The 24344-nt window shown below is 43.3% G+C and overlaps 1 protein-coding gene across 4 annotated transcripts in view; it reads left to right on the forward strand.

The window, feature by feature from the left end:
* Positions 1 to 24344, forward strand: part of LOC126194773 (transcription factor AP-4) — a 92724-nt gene that overhangs the window by 63162 nt on the left and 5218 nt on the right. For all 4 annotated transcript variants that reach the window (XM_049933062.1, XM_049933064.1, XM_049933065.1 and 1 more), the window contains exons 3-5: positions 18576 to 18732; positions 19141 to 19418; positions 20721 to 21037. In XM_049933062.1, the coding sequence (XP_049789019.1) occupies positions 18576 to 18732; positions 19141 to 19418; positions 20721 to 21037 (752 nt within the window). The remainder of the gene's footprint in view (positions 1 to 18575; positions 18733 to 19140; positions 19419 to 20720; positions 21038 to 24344) is intronic.

The following is a 24344-nucleotide window of genomic DNA, read 5'->3' on the forward strand; positions in this document are numbered from 1 at the left end:
TTTGTTACAATTTGTAGCGACTCTTCTGTTTCGTCTCTTCTCAGTGTCAATTTTTCATACTGCTACTGATATTACTGTAGTTTTAAATCTCCACGAGGAAAAACTGGCGTGCCTGGTTTTCAATGCAACATTCATTACATCAATATTTTGCGGACGCGATGAACTGTCGGATTCTCTGGAGGAAAGCCTAGTTTTATGACGGTAACCGTCGCGAAAATATTTTCTGTTTCCTTTAGTGTAGAACTGTAGATTTATATTAATTACGAAATCCAAGCAACTTGAACATGTACGACAGAAGGAGATTCGAAGAGTGGTACCGAGCGAGGTGACGTAGTGTTCAGCGCGGGACTCGCATTCGGGAGAACGGCGGTTAAAATCTCTGTTCAGTCGTTCAGACTATAGTTTTCCATAATTTCCCCAGACACTTACGACGGGACGTAATGTCTAATCTTGCTTTCATTCTTGCAAGAGTGGTAATGAGTCGAATAATCCTCCTTGACGAAATCTCATCACTTTGCAGGATGTATCCGTTGACATGGACAAATAGAAACTGAATTTGGTAGAGATGTGAAAGCTAGTTAAAACAGGCGTTAATGCGATGTTGACAACAAGAAAATAATTCCTTGAGAGACAGAGGTATTTTGCGATAAAATCCCTGCAGATAATGTACTGAAGGCAAGAGTTCATATAAAACTAATACTGTAGGCGTGACATAACCGCGCACCACCTCCATTCGGTGGTCCATGGTATGATTCTGGGCGGAAGCCGTTATGTAACGGCCGAGTGGTCAGCTGTAGCTGGCCTGACGTCAGGCTGGGCATTGCGACACTGGCGTTCCCACACTGGGCGCCATTGATGCCAGTCAGCTGCGTAGCTGTGCGCCCGACTGGGTTGGAGGTCTGAAGCTGTTGTGCTATTGGCTCAACAAAACAGTTCGGGGAGTGGCGTCGAACTTAACGTCTTCTGACAGCAGTAAAAATAAGAAATTATGAATACGAATTAAGGGTTCCGCTTATTGCATTCGGTCCATTGCACGTCGCGCAGCACGTCACCGCAGCAAACACGAAAACAGCTATAATCGGCATTCGTCTTAAATGCGCAATGTTGTGTCTTAGTTAGTTGGGATTGTAGATGGAAGTACGGACCACCTGTCATGAGGTCTGACTTTCGCATTTCTGACAATGCAGTAAATACTGTCCCAAGTTTACGAATATTGTAAGATTATTTTCATAAAACGGGTGTGCAATTGTCAGCGGTTTTGTTACTTGCACAAGTGGTTAGAAGAAACAGATAGTGGTAGTCGAATGCGTGCTGTAAGTTAATTTATCCATTTTGGTTAGAGAACATCGCAACTGTTTCCGTAAATTACTCTGTGGGAAGTTCTGCAACCAGTCGCTTGTGGCTTGTTGCAGTATTTCCTGCAGTGTAATGCTCTTTAAGTACTTAGTCATTTCAAATTGTTCTATTTGTGTAACTGCGAATGGACGATCAGATAGATATCCCGGAAGCATAACGTTGCAATTGCGACTGCGTCGTGTAGACACTGGCAGCAGTAGTTTCAGTAGGTTCTCGGTTTAATTGCGAGCTGCTGCCTTTTTTTTATACAGCTTTTGTAGTTCCAAAGAGCTGAGCCGGTTGTCGAGCGCCCACGTGGTGGCCTGAGGTTGGTAGTACTCATCGCCGGCGGCGGTTCGCATTCCTGAGCCGATGGTGCGCCAAGCGCTCGCTGTCCCGTGTGCCTCGAGCCAGACGGACGGGGTGGGGGGGCTGCCAGGCAGCGCGCGAAACGCAGCTGCTGGCGACGGCCGGTGGCGGCGCTGTTGTCTGAGCCGTGCTGCCGCTGCCCCGCCCGTACGCTCTGAACCTCTAGCTACGGTCGCCTGTACAGTGACTGTTATTCAATAGCAGTCCATTTTATCTCTCTCTCTTTTTTTAAATAGACTGTGACGGCAACTCCTAATATTTTTAGTGTAATGTTTCTTACGTAACATGAAACACAAGGAAATCGTTGCCTCTAGCTTGACTTTTTAAAGCAACGATACGAGATAGTGCTTTCGTACGGTAAACTGATGTGCTCGGTGCGTTGAAAACAGTAGCATGGAGCTGCTCCTGACTGCTGTGTATCGTTAACTGTTGGGGTCCTCTCGTTGTTCGTCACATACTTGTGTGTGTGTGTGTGTGTGTTTGTGTGTTTGGTACTAATGTTATGTTTTCGGGTAATCATACAGGCGCAGTTTAGCTGTGAACACTTCTGCGGGTTAGCAGCTCTTGTTAGATTATGCAAAACTTCTTATAGTTATCACGGTCGTAGTGGAAGCAGTCTGGCTTGGTAACCACGAGTGTTGTCTTTGCCGCTCTAGTTTTCCTGTAAATACTGTCTCTATATGGCTATGGGGCACGCGGTCGTTACGCAACGTGTTTTCGTATACATCCTTCCATTGAAGGGCGAGCCACGCGCGCGCCATGTTTGCACTGACGTCGCGCCAGCTGAGCGTCGGATGTTGCGCGCGCACACCCTGCCCTGCCAGACGGTCACGTGACAGATGCACAAATAGATACGACGCGCCACCTCGGCGAACTTTCACGCTCTGATTGCCGGCGTGTAAGCTGATACGAAGCCACGAATAGTTTCGTACTTTAAAGCGACCAGTTAAGAACTAATATAATCCGGTGCGTCATAGAGGTAAACGTAATGTTGAATTGAGTGGCGAGAGCTCATCGTTGTCGATACTCTCTAAATTTACTTTCCAGTTTTTCATCCCAACCCGTATCCTCAGTTATTATTCTCACATTTATTCTTGGGGTGTAATGCCCAATTCATACCAGTGTTCTTTTAGAGAGGGTATTACGTAGGTATCATCCTGTTGCTGTTGATCTGCTGCATTTGGCTTAGATTACACCGTTCTATGACGAAGTAGTGTGATGATAGTATTGGCTACTCAAGTCTCTTCCTCGTGCCAAAAGACATTATGATCCATGTCACATATCCTCTCATCCAAAAGATTGACGATTACTGGAGCTTCAATTGTTGCCACAAGACATGTTTAGCTAATGAACTTATTCTATTCGCCTGATAGCGCTTTTAATGAAATTTCCAAACGGCTGTGGCCATATTGTACAGAATACGAAATGTTTTGTCTTGTGGAAATAGATCTTCGTCGTTAAATTTCATGCAGAGATTTTAATGCGCCACGCCGGCTTCAAAATTAGGAGAATTTTGAATAGTAAAATTAATTCTTCTGTGGCCTTTGACACCAAGCAACGTTTGTGTTCGTAAGTTCTCTCAGGTTTGTTAAAAAATATACTCCTGTTTCAGAAGCCTTGACAGACAGTTACAAAACCGTACTGCCACGAAGTATTTTATTTCTCAGCTACTAAAAAGACTTGTTTGTTCTTTATATACAACGGATTTTCCGAAGTTTTCTATTTTTTCGTTTCGCCCCAGAGCAGGGCGTAGAGTAGCTTTGGTCGGCTACAAAAAGAAATAATCTTGCATTTTATATCGACCGTAATTAATCTTATCTCAATGCTGGAGCGGTGCTGAATCGTGATCGTGTGTGTTACTATCCAGCAAGTGGCAGCAATCGCCCTTGGCGTTCTGTTTCAGAATGCCTATGGCTCACCCCTGGACTCCCAGTAAACATTGTTAACATCTTCGGCACAGACTCGACCTGGTCCCATTCCAGAATCTTGACGTTGCCACCATGTCTGTGGAGGGAACTACTAGCGCTAATCATTTCTGTGTTGTAGCGATCTCTATCACAAAGCTCTCAGAGAGAGAGAGAGAGAGAGAGAGAGAGAGCTCCTCCGCAGCTGTTCAGAGTAAGGAGGCGGCATGTTGGCGCAGCAAGAACCAAAAATAGCTTCTCGCCGTTCCCGCCGACTGTCAGCTTCCCCTCGAGTCCAAGTAGCGGCTGGTGTGTAGGAAGGGGGCGCGGGTCGTCGGTGGGAACAGCCTGCCGCCGTTTGCTGCAGTGAATGGGCCGCTTCGTTCCGAGCCGAGCCGAACAAGACCGAGCTACTACACGGCGAGCAATGGACTGCTGCTCCGAGCGTGCGCGTGTATGTTGACGGGGGAAGAACAGTCACGGCTCCTGAACTACTCCTATATCTATGTGATTTAACTGTAAACTTGATGAAATCCCCGTAACAAATAGCCGTTGTTATGATGTAGAGATGAGCTAAAATGTTATTTTTCGGTATTAGTTATGGCGGTTATAGTTAATTTTCGGTAACATACCGGGTGATCAAAAAGTCAGTGTAAATTTGAAAACTGAATAAATCACGGAATAATGTAGATAGAGAGGTACAAATTGACACACATGCTTTGAACGACATGGGGTTTTATTAGAACCAAACAAATACAAAAGTTCAAAACATGTTCCTTCATATGGCGCTTCATCTGGTCAGAAGAGCAATAATTTGCATAACAAAGTAAGACAAAGAAAAGATGATGTTCTTGACAGGAAATGCTCAATATATCCACCATCATTCCTCAACAATAGCTGTAGTCGAGGAATAATGTTGTTAACAGCACAGTAAAGCATGTCCGGAGTTACGGTGAGGCATTGGCCTACAGATGTCGGTCGATCACGATACATTTCAGACTTCAGGTAATCCCAAAGGTCTGGGGACCTGGGAGGCCAAGCATGACGAAAGTGGCGGCTGAGTACACGATCATCACCAAACGACCCGCACATTGGATCTGTCGGACATTTTGTGAACTTTTTTTTTTTCCTAATAAAACCCCATGTCATTCCAAGCATGTGTGTCAATTTTTACCTCTCTGTCTACATTACTCCGTGGTTTATTAAGGTTTCAAATTTATACTGACTTTTTTTGATCACCCGGTATTTTGCGCCATTGTTTATAACTGAAAACAAAAAAAATTACGTCCATACCGCCCCGCGCCTCTAACTGCCTATGTATCATGTAACAATACATGCAACCTTTGTTTTAAGTCATATTTAAACCTTTCAGGTGCTGAACTCGAAAAACATCTTGTTTCATGAAACTGCTTTTATGCTATAGCCCATTAGAAAACCATACTAGCAAAATTTGGTGTTCTATTACTTAAATTATTATTTTACGAAGAACTTTGCTTGCCGGCCGTTGTGGCTGAACTGTTCTAGACGCTTCGGTCTGGAACGGCTACGGTCGCAGGTTCGAATCCTGCCTCGGGAATGGATGTGTGTGATGTCCTTAGGCTGGTTAGGTTTAATTAGTTCTAAGTTCTAGGGGACTGATGACCTCAGATGTTGAGTCCCATACTGCTCAGAGCCATTTGAACCATTTTTGAACTTTGCTTATTTTTATTTGCAAAGCACAATTCACGTAATTTGTAAAATTGTTCATTAATCTGTTGACAACAGTATAAACTATGTTTGAGTGTAAATCTTACACTGTGGTTGTTTACACATTGCTGACCGGTAAAGAAATAATTTAGCTTGCATTGCTACAGCAATATGTTTGTCACAGAAATAACGTTTCTGCAAGCAGTTCACTCGAGGGATAATATAAGCCACCACCATCTGTTTAATGTTTAGAAAGACTGGTACTCTTTATCGAATTAGTTTCTGTAAAGCTTTTTAGTATTTACAGTTTTTATACATACATCGTATGGATACTAATCAGTTTGTTCATCCATTGTAGTCTACTGTCATTTTTGGGAATCAGATTTTTCCACAGTAGTATGACTTCGAAGTGTCAAAGTCTTAAACTGAATAATCTGTACGTCCCACTTTCTTCATTTGCATATGATAAACCTTAACGCACATAACTTATTATTGATAACTAAATGGCATAAGACTTATGGGTACAGGATGTCTTTCAAGCACGAGACAGATTGGTTTTATTATTCTGAACAAGTCTCTCGCAATATGTTCCACATTTCATTATTCCTGTCAGGTCACATAAAGGCACTGCTCAAAATATAGTTTGAACTCTCATATCGTACACCATTTTTTAAACTGAGTTCTCCAAGCGTTTCTTACCATCCTAAGCATGTTATGTACTCGATTATGATGCAGATACGTAGGATAGCCAAGCTTCTGGAAGATTACAAATAGTATTAAACTTCCCTGCTAATATTGACTAATGGCAACAATATGGTGCGTAAAAGTGAGAGGTCATGATACAAGCAAATTACCAATGTCACATAAGATCACCCACAAACTAAGAAACTAACCTTTCTTCATTTGAGGCCGATCTAAAGGTGTCAGTGAAAACTTGTATGGTTGTCAGCAGAACATTGATTTCACTTTATATCATGTGACTGAAGATGTAGTTCACACACCTATAAATATAGCGTAGTTGTTAGAATTGGTATACTAAATATGACAATACAACCTACCTTTGGATACCATCGTAGTTGAAATCTGCCGCCTGATTCGGCAACAATTGCATAAAGCACATATCTCTTGATACTTGGGGAAACTCACCACATAACGTCGTAATCGTAAAGCGTATTCCATTTCAACATCAACTTCTTGCAACAAATCGTCAGTAATGACTGAAGGCCGTCGACTTCGTTCCTCGTGATGCACGTTCGTACAGCCAATTCCCGCACCATCCAATCGCTCATGTTTTCTCCGCACACTTCACTGATCTGACGATAAATTTCAGCAGCGTATTTCACAGTCCGCAGGATTCTCAATCGGAGGAAGCATTTGAGATACAAACAAACATAAACACGCTAAATATTGGTGGAATCGTGTAGAAAAGTGACTGAAGTACAGTTTTTCGTACAAGAAAATTTCTAAGAAAAGTATAGTTTTATTTTTATTTCAAAAAGGTACCTCGTGTAACTCCAGTAACTCACGCACACGGGTAGATTTCGCTATTATATTATTGTTGAGGAGAACGAAATATGTGACTTCAATGACAGTATGAATGAATGCTTTAAAACGGAAACGGACGGCGCACAGGTTTTATTGTCACTGAAATAGGAGCCAGATACTGACAGCCTTCTACGATAACTATTAATATTTAACTTGTTATTCCTAACAGTCACGTTGTAACCTCCCCACCCCTAGTACGATGGCGTATACTCTACTTCTAATAGGCGTCTTATCCGAGAGACTCTTTAAATCTTCATTTAACTTGATAGTTTCAGCATTAATGTTGAAAAAGAAAAACCATTCGTTGTGTACGGGGGGGGGGGGGGTTGCTTTTTAATCGAAAACCACCCTCCTCTTTAATGTTGTTCTGACAATTATAAGTTGCTATTAAATAGTAATGTTTTTTATTTATTGAGGCGGAACACACATGACAAAACGTAAACAGCATTTAGTCAGCTCCACAGACAGCCATAAAGTGAAAGGCATTAATATATTTATGCTACTTCTGTAGTTAACTCCTTGGTGCCATTATATATTTGCATGAAACTCAATTTACTACCTAGCACATACTTTAGACCTTCGGGTAATAGGAAATGCATTGTCGACGTTAAGGTCTGTTTCGTCCCCCCCATCCCAAATATCGAGATGATCAGCTGACGTCGCCTGAAAAAGGCTTATAATCTTCCCTCGGGCTGTGAAATTTACACATTGGCGCTATATGTGCACAAATTATTTGAAGCCCTTACTAAAGATTAATTCACACCAGTGCCGGTCCTATTATATTAAACTTCTTTGTTAATCGACAGCTAAGCGTCGCGCAGATAACTAGTCGCAGACATGAGTGCTGCTTATATTGAATCGAGACGCGTCTTCTGAGTATGGGATACCGCTGTGATTAAATATTGTACCAGAGCTAGTGAGGAGACATCTAAAATCTGTGGGCGTTTCTTCACAGGTTGAACTACTGTCAGGAACGCAACAGGAGAGTTAAGTATCTTCAGTCGTTTGCTACGTCTACACGTAATAACTGGTCACCAGTTGTGTCAAAAACTCGTATGCCCTGGTCACACTTACAGTTCTTTTGTGTGGAGGGTATCTAACATGCACCAGAAACAAGTTCCTGCTAGAAACCCTGGCGCTGGCGTAGTACATATGTTTGTATTATTGTGTCGGGAAATGTTTTCTCCCCTCTCCGCGGTGTTTTGGCGCTGGCCGCTATTCTGATGCGCAGGCGATAACGGCCGGCGATACGGGTGCAGGTGCCCGCCGCGGTGGCCTAGGCGTGGCCCGCGCCGTGACGTCACTCGTGGCGCCCATCGACCCGGCGCCTGACGTCACTACCGTGGCGCGACTACTAGCGGAGTACGAGCCGAGTACGGCACAACTGCATCGTGCACTTTCCCATGTTTAACAGGCCCAAGAAATTGTGTATTCGCGTGTGTATGTGCGCTTTACGTTGGCAAAGCCACTTCCTTGTATCAACGTTTGCCGTATATAACTTCGTACTCTCTTACAATAATTGCTGTACATAAATAAATAAAGTGATTAATACAGTCAGTGAGAGGGCTATGTGTAGTCTGTGGTTGCCAGCGTTAGTTATTTCCACACCGGTATGTAATCAGTTACCCCAACCGACATTCAAGAGCGTCTTTCATTTCATTTTAAGCGTACCTAGGAAATAGAGTATTCCGACGAATTTCTGTCCGTTTAGCTAGGTATTCGGTGTTGATCATTCTTAAGTCCCGTCGCAAGTACATGATAGATCATGTACTACTACAAATGACCAGAGAGAGTGAGAGAGTTTGAATTGTGTCAGATTGAAAGCGCAGCTGGTTTCATAGCTACCTTCATGAACACCAGTTTAAATCACACCTGCAGTTAGTCATGTGTGGTAGGGATACAGAATAAAATATTGTTTCATTTGACAAATTGGGAGGGAGGGTGCCTCTCTGTGGTGAAACTTGATGTTGGGTAGTGTCATTTAACTCTCGGTGTAGTTGCAGCACCTGGCGTGCTCGCAGGAGGATGCACTCACAGAACGGCAAAAGTTCGACCTCCATGGTTGGTAGCGCTTGGGTGGTGCAACGGCTGCGGCGTCGGCCGACTGCAGTGTAGCGCGACGCGAAGCGATGGCAAGGGAAGGGAAGGGACGGGACGGCCGCAGAAGGACGTTAGTTCCTTCACCTGGCGCCGCGCCGCCGTTGCCACATCGCAGCCAGCAGCGGGCGGCCGCCACGCTGGGTTCCGGCGCCGAGTCGGACCGGGCGTGTAGCACAGCTGTGCGCGCCGGGACTGCCGCGTGGGAAAGGAGTGCAGCGTCCGTTTCCTCTGAAAGTAGTCTGATTATTTCAGCAAAGTTGCATCACTGTCTCATTTCTGCACAGAAGCTGTGTGGATTTAATTTCCTTGCTAGTACATGTCAACTGGTTTTTTTCCCTAATCGATGGGCGTTTTTGTCCGTTTGTTGTTATATCCAACGTAAAATAGGCTGACATAGTCAGACCTCGCCAATCCGTTGTCCAGGGAAAGTCACCGTCCGTCAAACTGCATTAGGCTCCCGCGTTAAAAATAAGTCCATACTTTTAGACAAGTGCAGTAGTAGTAGCTCATTTTAGAAGTCGATGTTGCGTGCACTAACCTAGTTTTAAGAAACTGAATTAAAAATGCAAGGAAAAAAACATTCCAGCGAAGGCGAGTTAGTTTTCCCCATCTTCGGTAAGTTAACGTCCTGTGTTCACGCAAGGTCCTTGCGGAAATTATTTTTTTTTTTTTTCTCGCATTAATGTTTCAGTGTTAGCGATGAAAAAATTCGGTAAATAATCTGAAAAGAGTACGCAGCCTTGCGTTAAGTACTTGTCACTTGCTTGACTGGCCGATCATCAGGATGTTTGAATTTTAATAATTGTTTTATTTTTCTCGGAGCCAATAGAAATGTAATTACGAGTAACAATTCGCATTCTATGGTAGTGAAATTGACTGAAGTAAGGTGTGTGTGTGTGTGTGTGTGTGTGTGTGTGTGAGAGAGAGAGAGAGAGAGAGAGAGAGAGAGAGAGAGAGACTAGGCAGGGACTTATGGAGGTAAAATTTGAGTATTGGTGTTGTCGGCTATACGCCTGTCTTGATGAGTCGCATTCGCATCATGTCTCCGGGTGAAAAAAGTTGACGGATTTTACCCAAAGACAGCTAAGAGTGAGAGGAACCAGTTGCGGACAGAAGTGAAGGAAAAAAACGAAAAAGTAAGTGTAATTGGCTTTTCGTGCTAGCCTGCCGGCAGAGACTGTAATTTTAAAAAAGTTTAAGTTTTTTTTCTTCGCTGTTGAAAGAGTGGGGATTGGGCAGGGAGTCACCGAAAATATGAATTTTTTTTCTTAGCATCGTTTCAACCATGAGGTTCGTTTCAACCATGAGGTTCGGCGTCGTGTAATCCACGTGGGCTGCTGAGAAGGGGGGAGGGACGCAGGACGCAAAGTGGGTACTTACAGCACCCTCGCGCTGTTGGCCCCACCCTCCTACCCCTGGAATGTGGAGCACAGAGTTTTTATTATTACAGAATTCTTACACACAATGGATAACATCAAGTTTCTGGAATATAAGAAGTTGCTATGTCGCGTATAAAATTTAGTGCTTGTGGCATAACATGGCTAAAGACTGGCCAAATTATTTGTATAAAATATGGCAATATTAGAGTCTCGCCCTTCCTTCTACTGGATAAAGTTCTCCGTGCCTCCCCACACTAGTTGCTCCCCACCGAGCTACTCATGTTCAATGTATATTGTAAAAGTTTGCCAGTTACTTTGTGAACTGTTGAATGTTGTACATCTGTCGCCCTTCCTTCTACTGGATAAAGTTCTCCGTGCCTCCCCACACTAGTTGCTCCCCACCGAGTTGCTCATGTTCAATGTATATTGTAAAAGTTTGCCAGTTACTTTGTGAACTGTTAAATGTTGTACATGTGTTCTCATGTCTATTTCTTCTACTCCATTTCACCCCCTTGAATCATTATAATGAAGCAAAATGTAAATTTTTCTCATTATAAATAGGCTCCTATTAAGCAAAACATTTTCGTTGTGTACCATACTTTCACTTGAAGAATAATTTAGAATAGATTCTCTTTTTGTTTGCGGCGTTAATGAGCAGACTTCAATGATGGTTTCATATCGTTCAGAACTGATCGGATGTAGGAAACGTGAATCGATATAACAAGAGTGGAGGCCTCCTAACAAAGAAAATTATTCCGTTGGCGGTTTCTCAGAGATATAAAAACATTAGAGACTCGAAGAGTACCGCGTCTCGCGTCTGCGTGGGCGCCGCAGTGAGGCGCGTGAAAGGGGCCGAGCCCCTAGGAGCCAGCCGACGGGAAGTGGCGTGCTATTATTAGGAGCGGCGGCACGGCCCACGAGAGCAGAGGCAAGCCGCCGCCGCCGCAGTTTGCTGTTTGGGTGCGCCGTGCCGCCGCTGGTGGCCGTTGCGTAACGCCGCCAACGACCGCCTCCCCGCCGTTATCAATAGTGCCCGTGACCTTGGCGCGCCAGCCCGCCGCGGCGGGGAAGTGTCAGGTGGTGCGGTTGGCAGCAGTGGCCGTGAGGTTGCAGTCCCACTAGGATGCGCTGTGTGGATTACGATAGCGTGGAAACAGACGCGCCAGCCGTATACTTTCCCATAATAGGTGGTTAAACTGTGCCGGGCGCGTTCAGTGTCATGAGTAACTTCTGCTAATATATTTACGACTCAGTATGCAGTAGGCTCGTGCAGATTGCCACGCTCAAAATTCGTGGTGTAGTACCGAAATACATTGTTTTGTTTCCATATAATACCGTTACTTAATTATTCCACCAGCAACAGGAGCACGTGCCGCCTTATCACCCGCGCCGTGCTCGGCATGTAAAACGGATGTCTGTTATGCCATTTTAAACAGGATGATACCCGATTTTTAAAAAAATTTTAACTCCGTTTTTATTACCGAACACAAATTTCCCAAACATCAGAAGGGAGAGGTCTGCCATCAGATCACTTGTCCATTTGGCAGGGCCACAGTACTTTCCGTATAAGATAATACTTTCAAAAGACGCCATACAGTCGGAACAGCAAGTGCGTAGAATATATTCTAACCAAATAAGGCAACAAAGCCAGAAGCATTTTCCATCACATTTTCGTCCCAAATATTTTTTTTTAATTCACCATAACATTGTGATCAACAGTTGGGGGTGTTCTGAGGGATGTGACTAGGACGAGAGCCAGTGGTTTTCTATGTTAACTCCAAACTCAGTAAAACGTCAGGTCCACATTGTCTAAACATAATATACAAAGTCTTACGCACCAAGATATCTCCACTGTACACGAACACAAAATCAGAGCTGGAACCGTTGGGAAAATGCCGTGCTACGTTCAGAACCCTTTGGTCATTTGAGTCTGATAAATCATACATTTACATCCCAAATTAACAGCAGATATGCTACAGTAAGCTTAGTCACGATGCTGATTGTAGTCGGTGTACAGAAGAGTTGCCTAACGCTCCATTGCCGTTGTGAATCCTAAGGGTAAGTGGAAGTCACAGTGCACACTAGGCTAGTAATTGAATCCAGTAGCGAATAACTAAGTGTGTCTGAATATGAGGAAGCAACAAGTGGAGCGGCATGGTTTAGTTATTGGTAAAGTGTTGACTGCCGCGCGAATGTGCGTATCAAGCAGTCTACCCTGCAGCATTGCCGTTTTGGACAGTAGTAATTTTACGTCCCCCTCGAGCAGTAACAGCCAGTGATTATGACGACGGCTCATTTCGCCGAACCACGTACTAGGGTGGGGGAGGATGGGCTGTACTTCTCACTTCACTGTATCGAATACTCAGCACAAAGCATAATTAACGACCAGTCACTGGACTAAATTACTGCGTACTGTGAAGCACCACTAGGAGCCCTCAGTCCGCCCCCACCCCTACAAAAAAGAATATGTATTGTTTTTTTGTGTGGGCGTTCATTTCAGCTACAGTGTCAAGCCTACGCACAAAATCAGTTGCATAATGTTCTCCAAATGCTGCAAAGGTCCATTTTTTAGTGTACATTCAATGCAGATTGATTAACTGGCACAAAGAATTTTCAGTGTAAGTTCATGTGAAAATGCAATAATCTTTCATAAGTCTTTAAATGTCATTTATCCAGTACCATGTGAGCTTATATATACAATTTTGTGGCACTTGTGATGACCTTCACATAGGACTTGAAGAGAAATATGAGCATGTTTGATTGTTGAAATTAAAACGATGATCCCCAAATAAACTTTCAACAATATAGGATGCAATTGTGTTGGCGACGAACTTTTCGTTGTTATCTGACGTGTACCAACATCAGAAAAACTGTCAGTCTGCTTAGCTGGGTGGCGCCGGCACGGTAGCTCAGCGTGTTCGGTCAGAGGCTTATCTGCCCTCTGTAATAAAAAAAAAAGAAAAAAAGTGAATGGATCAGCGATGAACTACAGCAAGCGTCATGGGACATCCGCCCCGAACAAGGTTGGAGATTTTATCCGCTCGTGGACTGGGTGTTATCATCATCATCATCATCATCATCATCACCGGCACGTAAGTCGTCCAATGTGGCGTCGACCGAAATAAGACTTCTACTCGGCGGCCGAACTTCCCCGCATGGAGCCTCCCGGCCAACAATGCCAATGTTAATTTCATTTTTATTAGAGAACTGAATTACATACACCTGAAGCCTATTTCTGTACGAAACCGCCCACGTGTTTGCCATGTACGTTTGCATCTACGTAACTGCAGCGTTAGGTGCGTAAGGAAAAAGTCAGTAACTAAGTTTGCGGGAAATGTCTACATCTATACCCAGCAAACTACTGCGGAATGCATGGCTGAGAATCTCGATGACACTCCCCCACCGGTCAGACATTGTTGACCGTTCGTGCTGCTCTTCTCCGTAGAAGTTGTCCCTTTTTTTGTAAGGGTCCCCACACACTCGAAGAGTAATCTAGGATGGGTCGGACGAGTGATTTGTAACCAATCCCCCTCGAGTGACGGCATTTCCTCCGCATTCTATCAAACCGAAGCCTGCAAGTTGCTTTACCAAAGATTGAGCCTATGTGATCATTCCAATTCATGCCCCTACGAAGTGTTACGTCCAAGTACTTGTACGAGTTTAGAGAGTCCAAGTTAGACTTAACTAATGTTATATTCGTAGGATGCTACTTTTTTGTGAAGTGCACAGTTTGACATTTTCAAACATTTAAAGAAGCAAGCTGCTGATCATAGCACCACTTCGAAATCTTATGAAGGTCTGACTGCTTCGTTGTAGATAACTGCATCATCTGCAGAAAGTCTGAGGTTGCTGTTAATATTGTCCGCAAGGTCACTAACATACAACATGAACAGCAAGGGTCCTAACACACTTCCCTGGGGCAAACCCGAGGTTAGCTTCATCTGTTGACATTTATCCAAGATAATGTGCTGCACCCTCCCTACTAAAATATCCTCATTTCAGCCACAAATTCCACTTGACGACCTCTACGATCTAGAGTATTCAGTAAGTCGCGTGAGAAAAGTGCGAGTTGGGTTTCACGTAATCGATGTTTTCGGAACACGTGTTAGTTGCCACGGAGGAGATCATTATGTTACTTTGCAACGCGTGCGCTCGATTCTTGCGTTCGGAAAAATCTCCTGGCTGCCTCGGCTGGGTGTGGGCGTGGGGTGCGGGTGCAGCCGGACAGCAGTGTCGAGCCGAGCGTCGCCGGCGTGAATGAGTTGCTGTGCCTGGCCTCCCTGACCTGCCGCTACGGCGCGCGGCCCGTATTTTTTTCGCTGCCCCCTGAAGGGTGGGGCGCAGCCGCCTTTGTGACACGCGGCGTGTCACTCAGTCGTCACGGCGGTGCGCAGAGTTCTTCTGACAAGGGCCGCCGCTGCCTTGCTTCCAGACGCAGCGTGAGAGGTGCGTTTTTCCCGGAGGGCGGAATGATTATCAAATCAAATACGGCGCACACTTTTCTGAATTTTGTGCTGAAATATAGTTGGAAATTCCCAAGACACTGAACACAATTTAATAGAGTAGACCTTTACCACGTAGTGATACATGTCAGATACTTACGCGCAATGCACATACGCGATACTACTTTCTGCTGTAGATTTCGTGCAGAATTAGAGGGCGATTTCAAATCTCCTAGATTCACACGTGCACCGTTGAAGTCGCGTTAAAAGTGTGTCCTATTTGGATTCGCTGCCGCATACCGCGTTACTTCAATTGAACATAATGCCATAATATAATTACAAAATGTTACAGTATAAGAGCGACGATAATAAACTTAGTTTAACTGGTCTGCGGTAGCTCGGAACATGGTAACCAAAACACAGACAATCTATGTACGCAGGTTTATTGAGGCCATGAACTATTACGTTCACAAGAAATTTGAAACCCGTGTTGGGTTTCCTCGTTGACTCCTCCCTTAACATCCACCCATGATATTCGACCGATGACGGCTACTAATGGTTTATGGTTGTACTCGAAATACGCGGCAGCTGTGTTGTAAAAGTTGCTTGTTCATAAGTTTATTGAATTCCGCACAATGTTTACAGTACACCGTGTGCCCAGGTAGAGTCGTTTGTTGTGTGCCTATTCACAGAATTAAAAAAATAAATAAATAAATATTGTCGGAAAACCCATTTAATTTTTCAATGCCCACTCGGTGTCAACTTTTGTTCCATTGTTCAGGTAACTAACTTGCGGTGTGATAAGGTTTAAACCTGCTGGGATGTGTAGTTGATTCTGAAAAACACGTCGTTTCTGACTCTCATATGACGTTTTCTTCGTTTATACGACCGTAGCCATTGAGCTGCAGACCCTTTTGTGCGTGCGTGCGGTCACAGGAGCGCTGCGTCGTCGTGTATGTGACGCGGTCGCCCTACAAGGTCCGGCGAGCAACTGAAGCTGGGCGGAAGGCCGCGGTTCGACCCTCGCAACTGTGTCCCGCCGCTTGGCTTTAAGCCTGAACCCCAGGACCGGTATCTGGTTCCTCAACAGCCTCGAACACCCGCCGCGTGGATGTCGAGACACGAAGACTCGGACTAAGCCGAAATACAAGATATCAAGAAAGTTGAAGACAGGCGAAAATAGCTTTTCTGTATTTGCATCATTCACCGCGATAATCCGTTAAGAAGCTGTGGTTGAGGTTTCCACCCATGCGCTTCAAATCTTGCCTGTCACAAATAATCACGATAGTGGATTCATTACCTCTTCGGTTTTGGTAACCGAAAGGGTACAACTATTCGATGGCGACATTAAAGGGGCCAGCCAAACAAAAAAATTCTCTCGTTTTATCATGTAATAAAATTGAAAATCTATTCCTTTTTTATTCATTGGCAATGTCGACAGTTAATAATTTTCTGGTTTTAAAAAATGAGAATAATTATTTGTAGCTTGCCATGGTTTGGAGTGCTCGAAACATACATCTAATAGTCTCGACGATCTCGAACAAATGCGTAACAAAACCGTTGGGGGGGGGGGGGGCTTTAGTGAAGAGGAGATTTACACCTGGTGGCAAAGGCAAGAGAGGTGGAGGAGGAGGACGAAGCAGCCACCTGCCTCTACAGCGAGTGCAGCTGCGACCTCTTACGACAGCTGTACCTCCGTGGGCACAACCTGACGCACGCACACATCGTTCTTATATCTACTAAGAATATTCTCCTTTACACGTCATGCTGTCTTTAAGTTTAAGAAGGCTTACAGACTGGTGTGACAAAACCCTGCGTATGATTACACGATTACAGAGCAGTCTGTGGAAGCAGTTACTCCCATATCTGTAGGAATATTAATGCGGGTTGATTTGAAGTGGAACAACCGCATAAAATGAAGAATCCTCACGAAGTGCAGCCCATCGACAAGGGAAGTGGCTTACAAAACTCATTACTTGAATATTGTTCATCGGTCTTGCATCCGTACCGGGCAAGAGTGATAGAAGGAATAGAGAATATCCAAAGAGCAACAGCACATTTTGTTACAGGTTTATTTAGTAAGCACGAAAGCAGCACTGAGATGGTCATTCAACTCCTGTGGCAGATGCTGCAAGAGACACTATCTGCCTCGTAGTATGGTCTACTTTAAAAATTGTGAGAGAAGAGTTAGCCAGTTTGTTACTTCATCCTTCATATATCTTGCGAAAGACCACAAAGATGAAATTAGAGAGATTCAAGCCCACATGGATGTTTACCAGCAATAACTCTTTGTACAAACGTATGCGACTGGTACATACGAAATGGGGAATTGACGATGTTTCACAAAGTAGCCTTTGCTACACACTGTCAGGTAGCTTGTGGAGTACAGAAGCAGAAATGAATTCTTGTGCCACAAGATCATTCAAAAAAGGTGTCCAGTTTAGATGGAAGCTGCATCGTCTTGCTGACAGCTGCATTATATCGATACTCGGCAGTCATCTGATGTTAAAAGTAATTAAACAAAAGCTGATGTCTAAGGGGAATTACTATGAAGTGTCACAGGACCTATTTTAAAAGTCAATTGGTTTTCAAGGGTTTGTAAATTAATTTACAGGTTACAGTAAAAAAAAAAGACCATAATAAAAACAGTGTATAAATTGAGCACAAACATGCTTGCCATTTAGTGGTAAACAAAAATCTGGCATACAACTACAGACAGCCACAGAATGCGTCTTTCATCCATATAGTGTGAACTTCATGTTGTGAAGTACTGTGGAGTACCTCCTAATCAGTTCTGGTACTAATATATTTCATGTATATCATTTTAATGTTAAATTTTTCATACTGGTGCATTGGACTCGAGATTATAAAGCAATTGAATTCATCATCATCATCATCATCATCATCTTGGACAGTTTCCAGCCACTGGCTGGGTCTGTCGGGAACACAAGCCTCTCCATTGTGTTCTGTCTTTCCACCATTCCCCCTCTTCCACCTTCGTCCAGTTCTCTCCTCTTCTCGTCACACATTCCTTCACTCCCTTCACCCATCTATCTCTTGGTCTTCCTCTGGGCCTCTTCCCCTCCAGTTGCAGATCAAACATCCTCTTTGGAATTCTTCCCTCATCCATTCTCTTCATGTGTCCATACCACTGCAGTCTTGATTTTTCCATCCTGTCCTGTACTGGTTCCTCCTTTAGTCTTTCCATCACATACACATTTCGCAATCTGTCTCGTCTTGTTACACTCAACCTGCTCCTCTGGAACTTCATTTCACTAGCCTGTATTCTACTTTTGTCGCTTTTGTGCATTACCCATGTCTCACTTCCGTATGTCAATATGGGGACAAAGTATGTTCGGTATATAATTCCCTTGGATTTCTGTGGCACCTCCTTGCTCGAAATAAGCCCCCTAATGCATTTGTAGAACTGCCCTGCTTTTCTGCACCTTTCATTTATTTCCATTGCGTTTCCCCCCTTACTTTCAATCATGCTTCCCAGGTACTTGAAGTTCTCTACCACTTGTAGTTTTTCCCCTCCACAAGTTATATCCACATTTGGCCTATTCTTCTTCCTTGTTGTGACAATTATTTCACTTTTCTTTGCAGAGAAATGCATTCCATATTGTGCTGCCGTTGCCTCCCATACATCTAACTGCTCTTGCACCTCCTTCTCGCAATTTCCCCATAACATCAGGTCATCGGCAATTGAATTGACTTTCTGAAATTTTTACCACTCGTGAAAAAGATGCTATTGCAAATATTTCTATTTTCTGTAATCCATAAATTTATGACCTATTTTTTTATCATTTTTCTAGGCTGCCATCCTTCAGCAGACCGCAGAGTATATATACCAATTAGAACAGGAAAAAACTAGCCTACTGTCTCAGAATTGTCACCTGAAAAGGTTACTGAATAGGCAGGAGGGTCAGCATGAGCAAACTGCATCAGTCAAGCGCAGGAAAATTGAATCGAGTGAGTATAACTTTGGTTGGTATTGTAATACTCTAGAATTAAAGTTGACAGGACTTGATGTAGACGGGTGGGGCCGGCCGGTGTGGCCGAGCGGTTCTGGGCGCTTCAGTCTGGAACTGCACGACTGCTACGGTCGCAGGTTCGAATCCTGCCACTTCTTCTTCTTCTTCTTCTTCTTCTTCTTCTTCTTCTTCTTCTTCTTCTTAATCGTAATCATCAGTAGGTAATTGTTGTCTAGAATCATTTAAAAATAGTGTTTATTCATTTAGTAAATAATTAATTAATTAGTTAATGGACAAATAGTAAGAAACGTGTATCCTAGAAAGATTTTTTCAATGAACAGTATTTTAGGAAACTGTATTTCCAAAGCTTGTATTTCTCTACAACACCTTCTCATTTTATCTACAGGTATGGTCGTTGTCAGTGAGTCATCAGATGAAGGCATCGGTAGCATGTCTCCAGAGCCAGCACCAGTCCCCGGAGGAGCCGCCGTTTCTGCAGCCGAAGCAAGTCGTGAACGCGACCTCATAGAACTGAGGCTCTCTTTGGATAGAGAGCGTAAACTTCGAATGCGTCTAGAGGACCAGGTCCGCGCACTGGAAAGTCAGTTGTATCCCAAACAATTGAGGGATCTCTCACATCAAGTTACTCTTCACTATCATCATGAATCTCCCACCCCTCACCAGGTCAGTAGATAATTACCAGAAACATTACACAGAACGGACTACAGAATATCATTGTTAAGTTGTACAGTCTAAACATTATCTTTAACCCTGCAATATTCGCATGTTCATTCCCCACGAATGGATTTATTCCCTTTCTTTTCATCTCTTTGGACCTAGGAATCACATGACCTGAGTACCTTCCTGTTGTCAGCAGTACTGTGTTACTCCTTTGTTTTGTTTTGTTTTGTTTAGAGCAGCAGTGGTGAAATAATCAAGAACAGTGGAGTGACTATCCTGCACAAGCAGCAGCAGTTGATATGATTTGCATTTTTGACTTCTGGAGAAACAGTAAAAGGGAGCCATTATAGCCAATTATACTCATTTCTCTAGGAGTTTCTTATTATTGTGGAGTTACTGTATGTCAGATTGTTTTGCTAGGGACAGGTCAGTTAATGGCATTGTCACTTGAATTCACGAAACCAAGTAAGCATCCAGAGGGTTCAAATTTGCGTTCAGAAAATGTTGTACTCTTGTATCATTTACTCCTAAGAACAGGAAAAATGTTTTACTTCTACCCAGTACCCACCATGATAAAAAAATTGATGAAGAGATTGACAAAGTGTCAGAAACACTCACTGATTACCGAGCGAGGTGGCGCAGTGGTTGGCACACTGGACTCGCATTCGGGAGGATGACGGTTCAAATCCGTCTCCAGCCATCTTGATTTAGGTTTTCCGTGAATTCCCTAAATCGTTTCAGGCAAATGCCGGGATGATTCCTTTGAAAGGGCATGGCCGATTTCCTTCCTCACCCTTCCCTAACCCGAGCTTGTGCTCAGTCTCTAATGACCTCATTGTTGATGGGATGTTAAACACTAATCTCCTCCTCCTCTGCACGCACTCACTCACTGATTGCCTATGTTCATATTTCCTACTGAATATTGAAGGTATCCATGCTTTAGTAGTACATGCTGCTGACAACCCAAGACGCTGGAGTAGACGAAGAGGTTTTGTGTACCTATTGTCATATCAGCTTTTTTCGGAACACATGGAATTCCATCCTGTCATTAAAATTTAAATGTACTAAATTATATATTTAAAGTTATGTTGTTGGTTTTTACTTATAAAACTGTTAGCTGACTGACAGTCTGCAGCAACTACTAATGTTATGAGTCTTGGCACAACTACTGGAGGGTTAGGAATCCTATGTCAACAAGTGCAGATACGTCTGTCTTGTGAAATAGTGCTAACTTTGTGGTCGAGAAAAATTTATTTTAATATGTCTGTTGATAAAATGGAGTGACACTGGTATTGTTCTGTGCAGGTGGTCACCAGTGGCAGTGGCAGTGTCCCTGTTATTGGTGCAACTATCCAGGATCTCCAGGAAACGGCAGCTGCTGTTGCACACCTACAAGTGGTTACTTCGCGATCCCCGTCGCCCATCTTAGGGTTGCCACCTCCATCACCACCCCCACCACCACCTCCAGCACCACAAGTGCGTGAACCGACACCACCTCCAACTCCACAGCCACAGAGGCTACCAAGTGTTCTGGAAGCTGCCATCAAAGCAGAACCAAAGGTCGAAGTAGAAAGACTTCCGTCACCGCCTGCTGCCTCTGATGATGTCACACCACAATCCAGGTACATATATTTCCAGATCCTTCTTATAATCTGACCCAATCTGTAAGTTGCTGTGACATTTTTGATCTCAGTGGGTGATCTTTAGTTCGAATTTGGTTAAGCTAATCTACCGTAAATATTAATTACTGAGCGCCAACTCTCGTAGAAATATCAGTTAATATTGAAGGCATGCCATGTGATAAAGAAGTTAAATTGTCTGGCACCTGCAGTTGAACATCTTGGACATTTTACTAAATCAGGAGCACCACAGGACTCAAGACCAAAAATAAAGGAAATGGCTGGGATGTCAACATCAGTGTATCTCGAAGAATGGCCTGAACAGACTGGGCTGATACTAATACCTGACTATGCTACAAATACAGCACCAGTCTTATCCATCATCTGCCAGGAATCGTTGGAAAGGCGAAAAGTTCCACATGACTGGAAGAAGGCCCAGGTCATAGCAATTTGTAAAAAGGGTAAAAAATCGGATGCACATAATTACTGGCCAATTTCACTGACATAGATTTGTTGTAAAATCATGTAACATACTTTGCATTTAGAGATAATGACCTTCCTAGAGTCTGAGAAGCTCATCTGCATGAGAAGCTCATCTGCAGAAACCAGCATGGTTTTAGGAAACAGCGGTCATGCGAGACACAGTTGACCCTGTTTGTGCATGATATACAACAGGCTCTAGATACCTGCTCCCAGGTTGATGCCATATTCCTCGACTTTCGAAAGTCGTTTGGCTCTGTTCTGCACTGTCGCTTGCTCCAAAAAGTAGGCGCTTACAGTCTATCCGATGACACATACGGTTGGATAGAAAGTTTTCTAACAAACAGAGAGCAGTATGTCGTCCTGAATGGGGAGACTTCAACAGAAACAAGCGTAACATCGTGTTCCCCAGGGCAACGTAATAGGTCCACAGCTTTTTACGATTTACATAACCGATCTGGTTGATGGTATTGACAGCGGCAGTAGACTGTTTGCCAATGATGCTGTAGTGCAAGAAAATAGTAACACACGAAAGTTGTGAACAAATCAATGAGGATTTGCAAAAAATAAGTAGCTTCTGTAATGACTGGCAGTTATCTCTCAATATTAGTAAGTGTAACCTACTGCTTATGACGAAGCGAAAATCCCAATTAATGTAAGAGTACAAAATAAACGCCAAGTCATTGGAAGTGGTAACACCCGTCAAGTATCTGGGTGTGACTATTCGAAATGATCTCAAATGGAACGATCAGATTACTCAAGTAACGGGTAAGGAGAACTCTAGATTGTGGATTATTGGTAGCATCCTGAAGCGATGTAGTTCTTCAACAAAGAAAAAAATACTTGCAATCTTTAGTTCGTCCAGTCTTAGAATATTGTACATCTGTATGGGACCCTTACCAGTTGGGTCTGATTCAAGAGATTGAGAAGGTCCAAAGAAGAGTTGCAAGATTTGTGGCTGGTACATTTAGCCATTGTGAGACTGTTACAAATCTCATAGAAAGTTTGAAGTGGGAGACACTTGCAGATAGATGACGCGCTAAACAGAAGGGACTGCTCTCTAAATTCCAAAATCTGATCTTCGCCGAAGATGTAGAGCATATATTCTTACCGCCATTTTCAAATCACGCAATGATCACCATTCAAAGACAAGGGAAACTAGAGCTCATACTGAGGCGTTCAGACAGTCGTTTTTCCCTCGCACGATCAGCGAGTAGAACAGAAGGGGGGGGGGGGGGGTATGACTGGCGCGAATAGTGCCCTCTGACACACACCACATGGTGGCTAGCGGAGTATATATGTAGATGTATATCCGAAGCTGCTATTCTCCTCTTATAGTGGGTGATGGTGAGGTAATTATAATCCAGGTAACATCTTCGTCAGTGAACACATTGCCCAGCATGCAAAGAAGAAAATTTTGGGGCCTCTCCTTCAGCCTGACCAATTACCTGCAGTGCTGCAGCAGTGGTGAAGCTTGAAAATGTCCAGTTTCAGAAGATTTAATTGTAAGTTAACACAGTGAGCAAAGTTCTGCCTAGAACTTAATAAAAAAAGTCATAAATGTTGAACCGAACCTAAAGATGTATAATAGTTTCATCAAATTAGAATTGCCTCTCATAGATACTTCACCAGGGGCTGCAGAATGTCTTACATCCCTGGACTCTACCACAATTCAAGATCTCTCCTTCGGAAATACAAACACCTATTTGAAGCTGACTGATTCTATGAAGAAACAATTCAGACAGACTAGGATCTTTTGAATGCTGTATCAGTTAAGAGAGAAATGCTGTATTACAGTGTCCTAACTAGACCTGAAACGGAACACCAGTAAGTGATGGAAGTTGAAGAAACTTTAGTGGTCCAACAAATGCTCTGCCAAGCCTGTCATCATATAACTCCCAGTCATATTGCACGTCAATTACTGCTGAATGGGAAGACTAATAGAACAGTAAGTACAAAAGAAATCCTCCTGTGGAAGATTGCCTTGGTACCCCTTTCACCATTGAATAACTGGAAATAGTTTTCCAATCTGTGGAGAATAGTAAAGCTGCAAACTTCGATGATCTAAGCCAAAATGAATTAAAGTGTTTGGGCCAGTAACAGCAATTGATTTTAATCTAAATGGACATCTGCATTTAAAAATTACAAGTTCCTAAGATCTGGTGGAAAGATAAAGCTGTAGTAGTTCTGAACCCTGGAAAGGATCCAAAACACTCCCTAGCATTTTCTCTTCTTTGACAACAGTTTAAAGTCTTGGAAAGGCTAATCCTCAGTCACATCTTAAAACATGTTCATGAAAACCTTATAAAGTATTCTACCCAGAAAAGTTGTGCTGTTGTTGGATCCTTAATCTATTACATAGTCATAAGATACGAAAGAGGAAAAGATAAAACAGGGACCTTCATAGATCTGTCACCCATCTATGACAGCCAACTGCCAGAAGTTGATTAGAAAGGAATATTTAATCAAAAAAAAACTACTGTTTAACACAGTTCATCTAGTGTTTTCAGTGAAACAGTTTTCTTGTCACACTGCTTAATAAGAGGAGCTGATGGAGAGCCTTGAAGAATGGTCTCCCTCAGGGTAGTTTTGACAACCCTGATGTACAACATAAATACAAATGTTCAACCCATGAACCCTGGAACACAACTTATGCAGGTGATACAGCAACTGCAGCTCAAGGCAAAACCATCGAGGAAGTATAGATGAAGCTGACAGCAACCCTTGAAGATATCAGCAAGTATTATGATAACAATATAAACCCAAATCCCAGAGAGATGCAGGTCTGTGCCTTTCGTCTGAGAAATTGGGAAACCTTGAGGAAGTTAAC

Source organism: Schistocerca nitens, chromosome 7, assembly GCF_023898315.1.
Source record: "Schistocerca nitens isolate TAMUIC-IGC-003100 chromosome 7, iqSchNite1.1, whole genome shotgun sequence".
Classification (NCBI taxonomy): Eukaryota; Metazoa; Arthropoda; class Insecta; order Orthoptera; family Acrididae; genus Schistocerca; species Schistocerca nitens.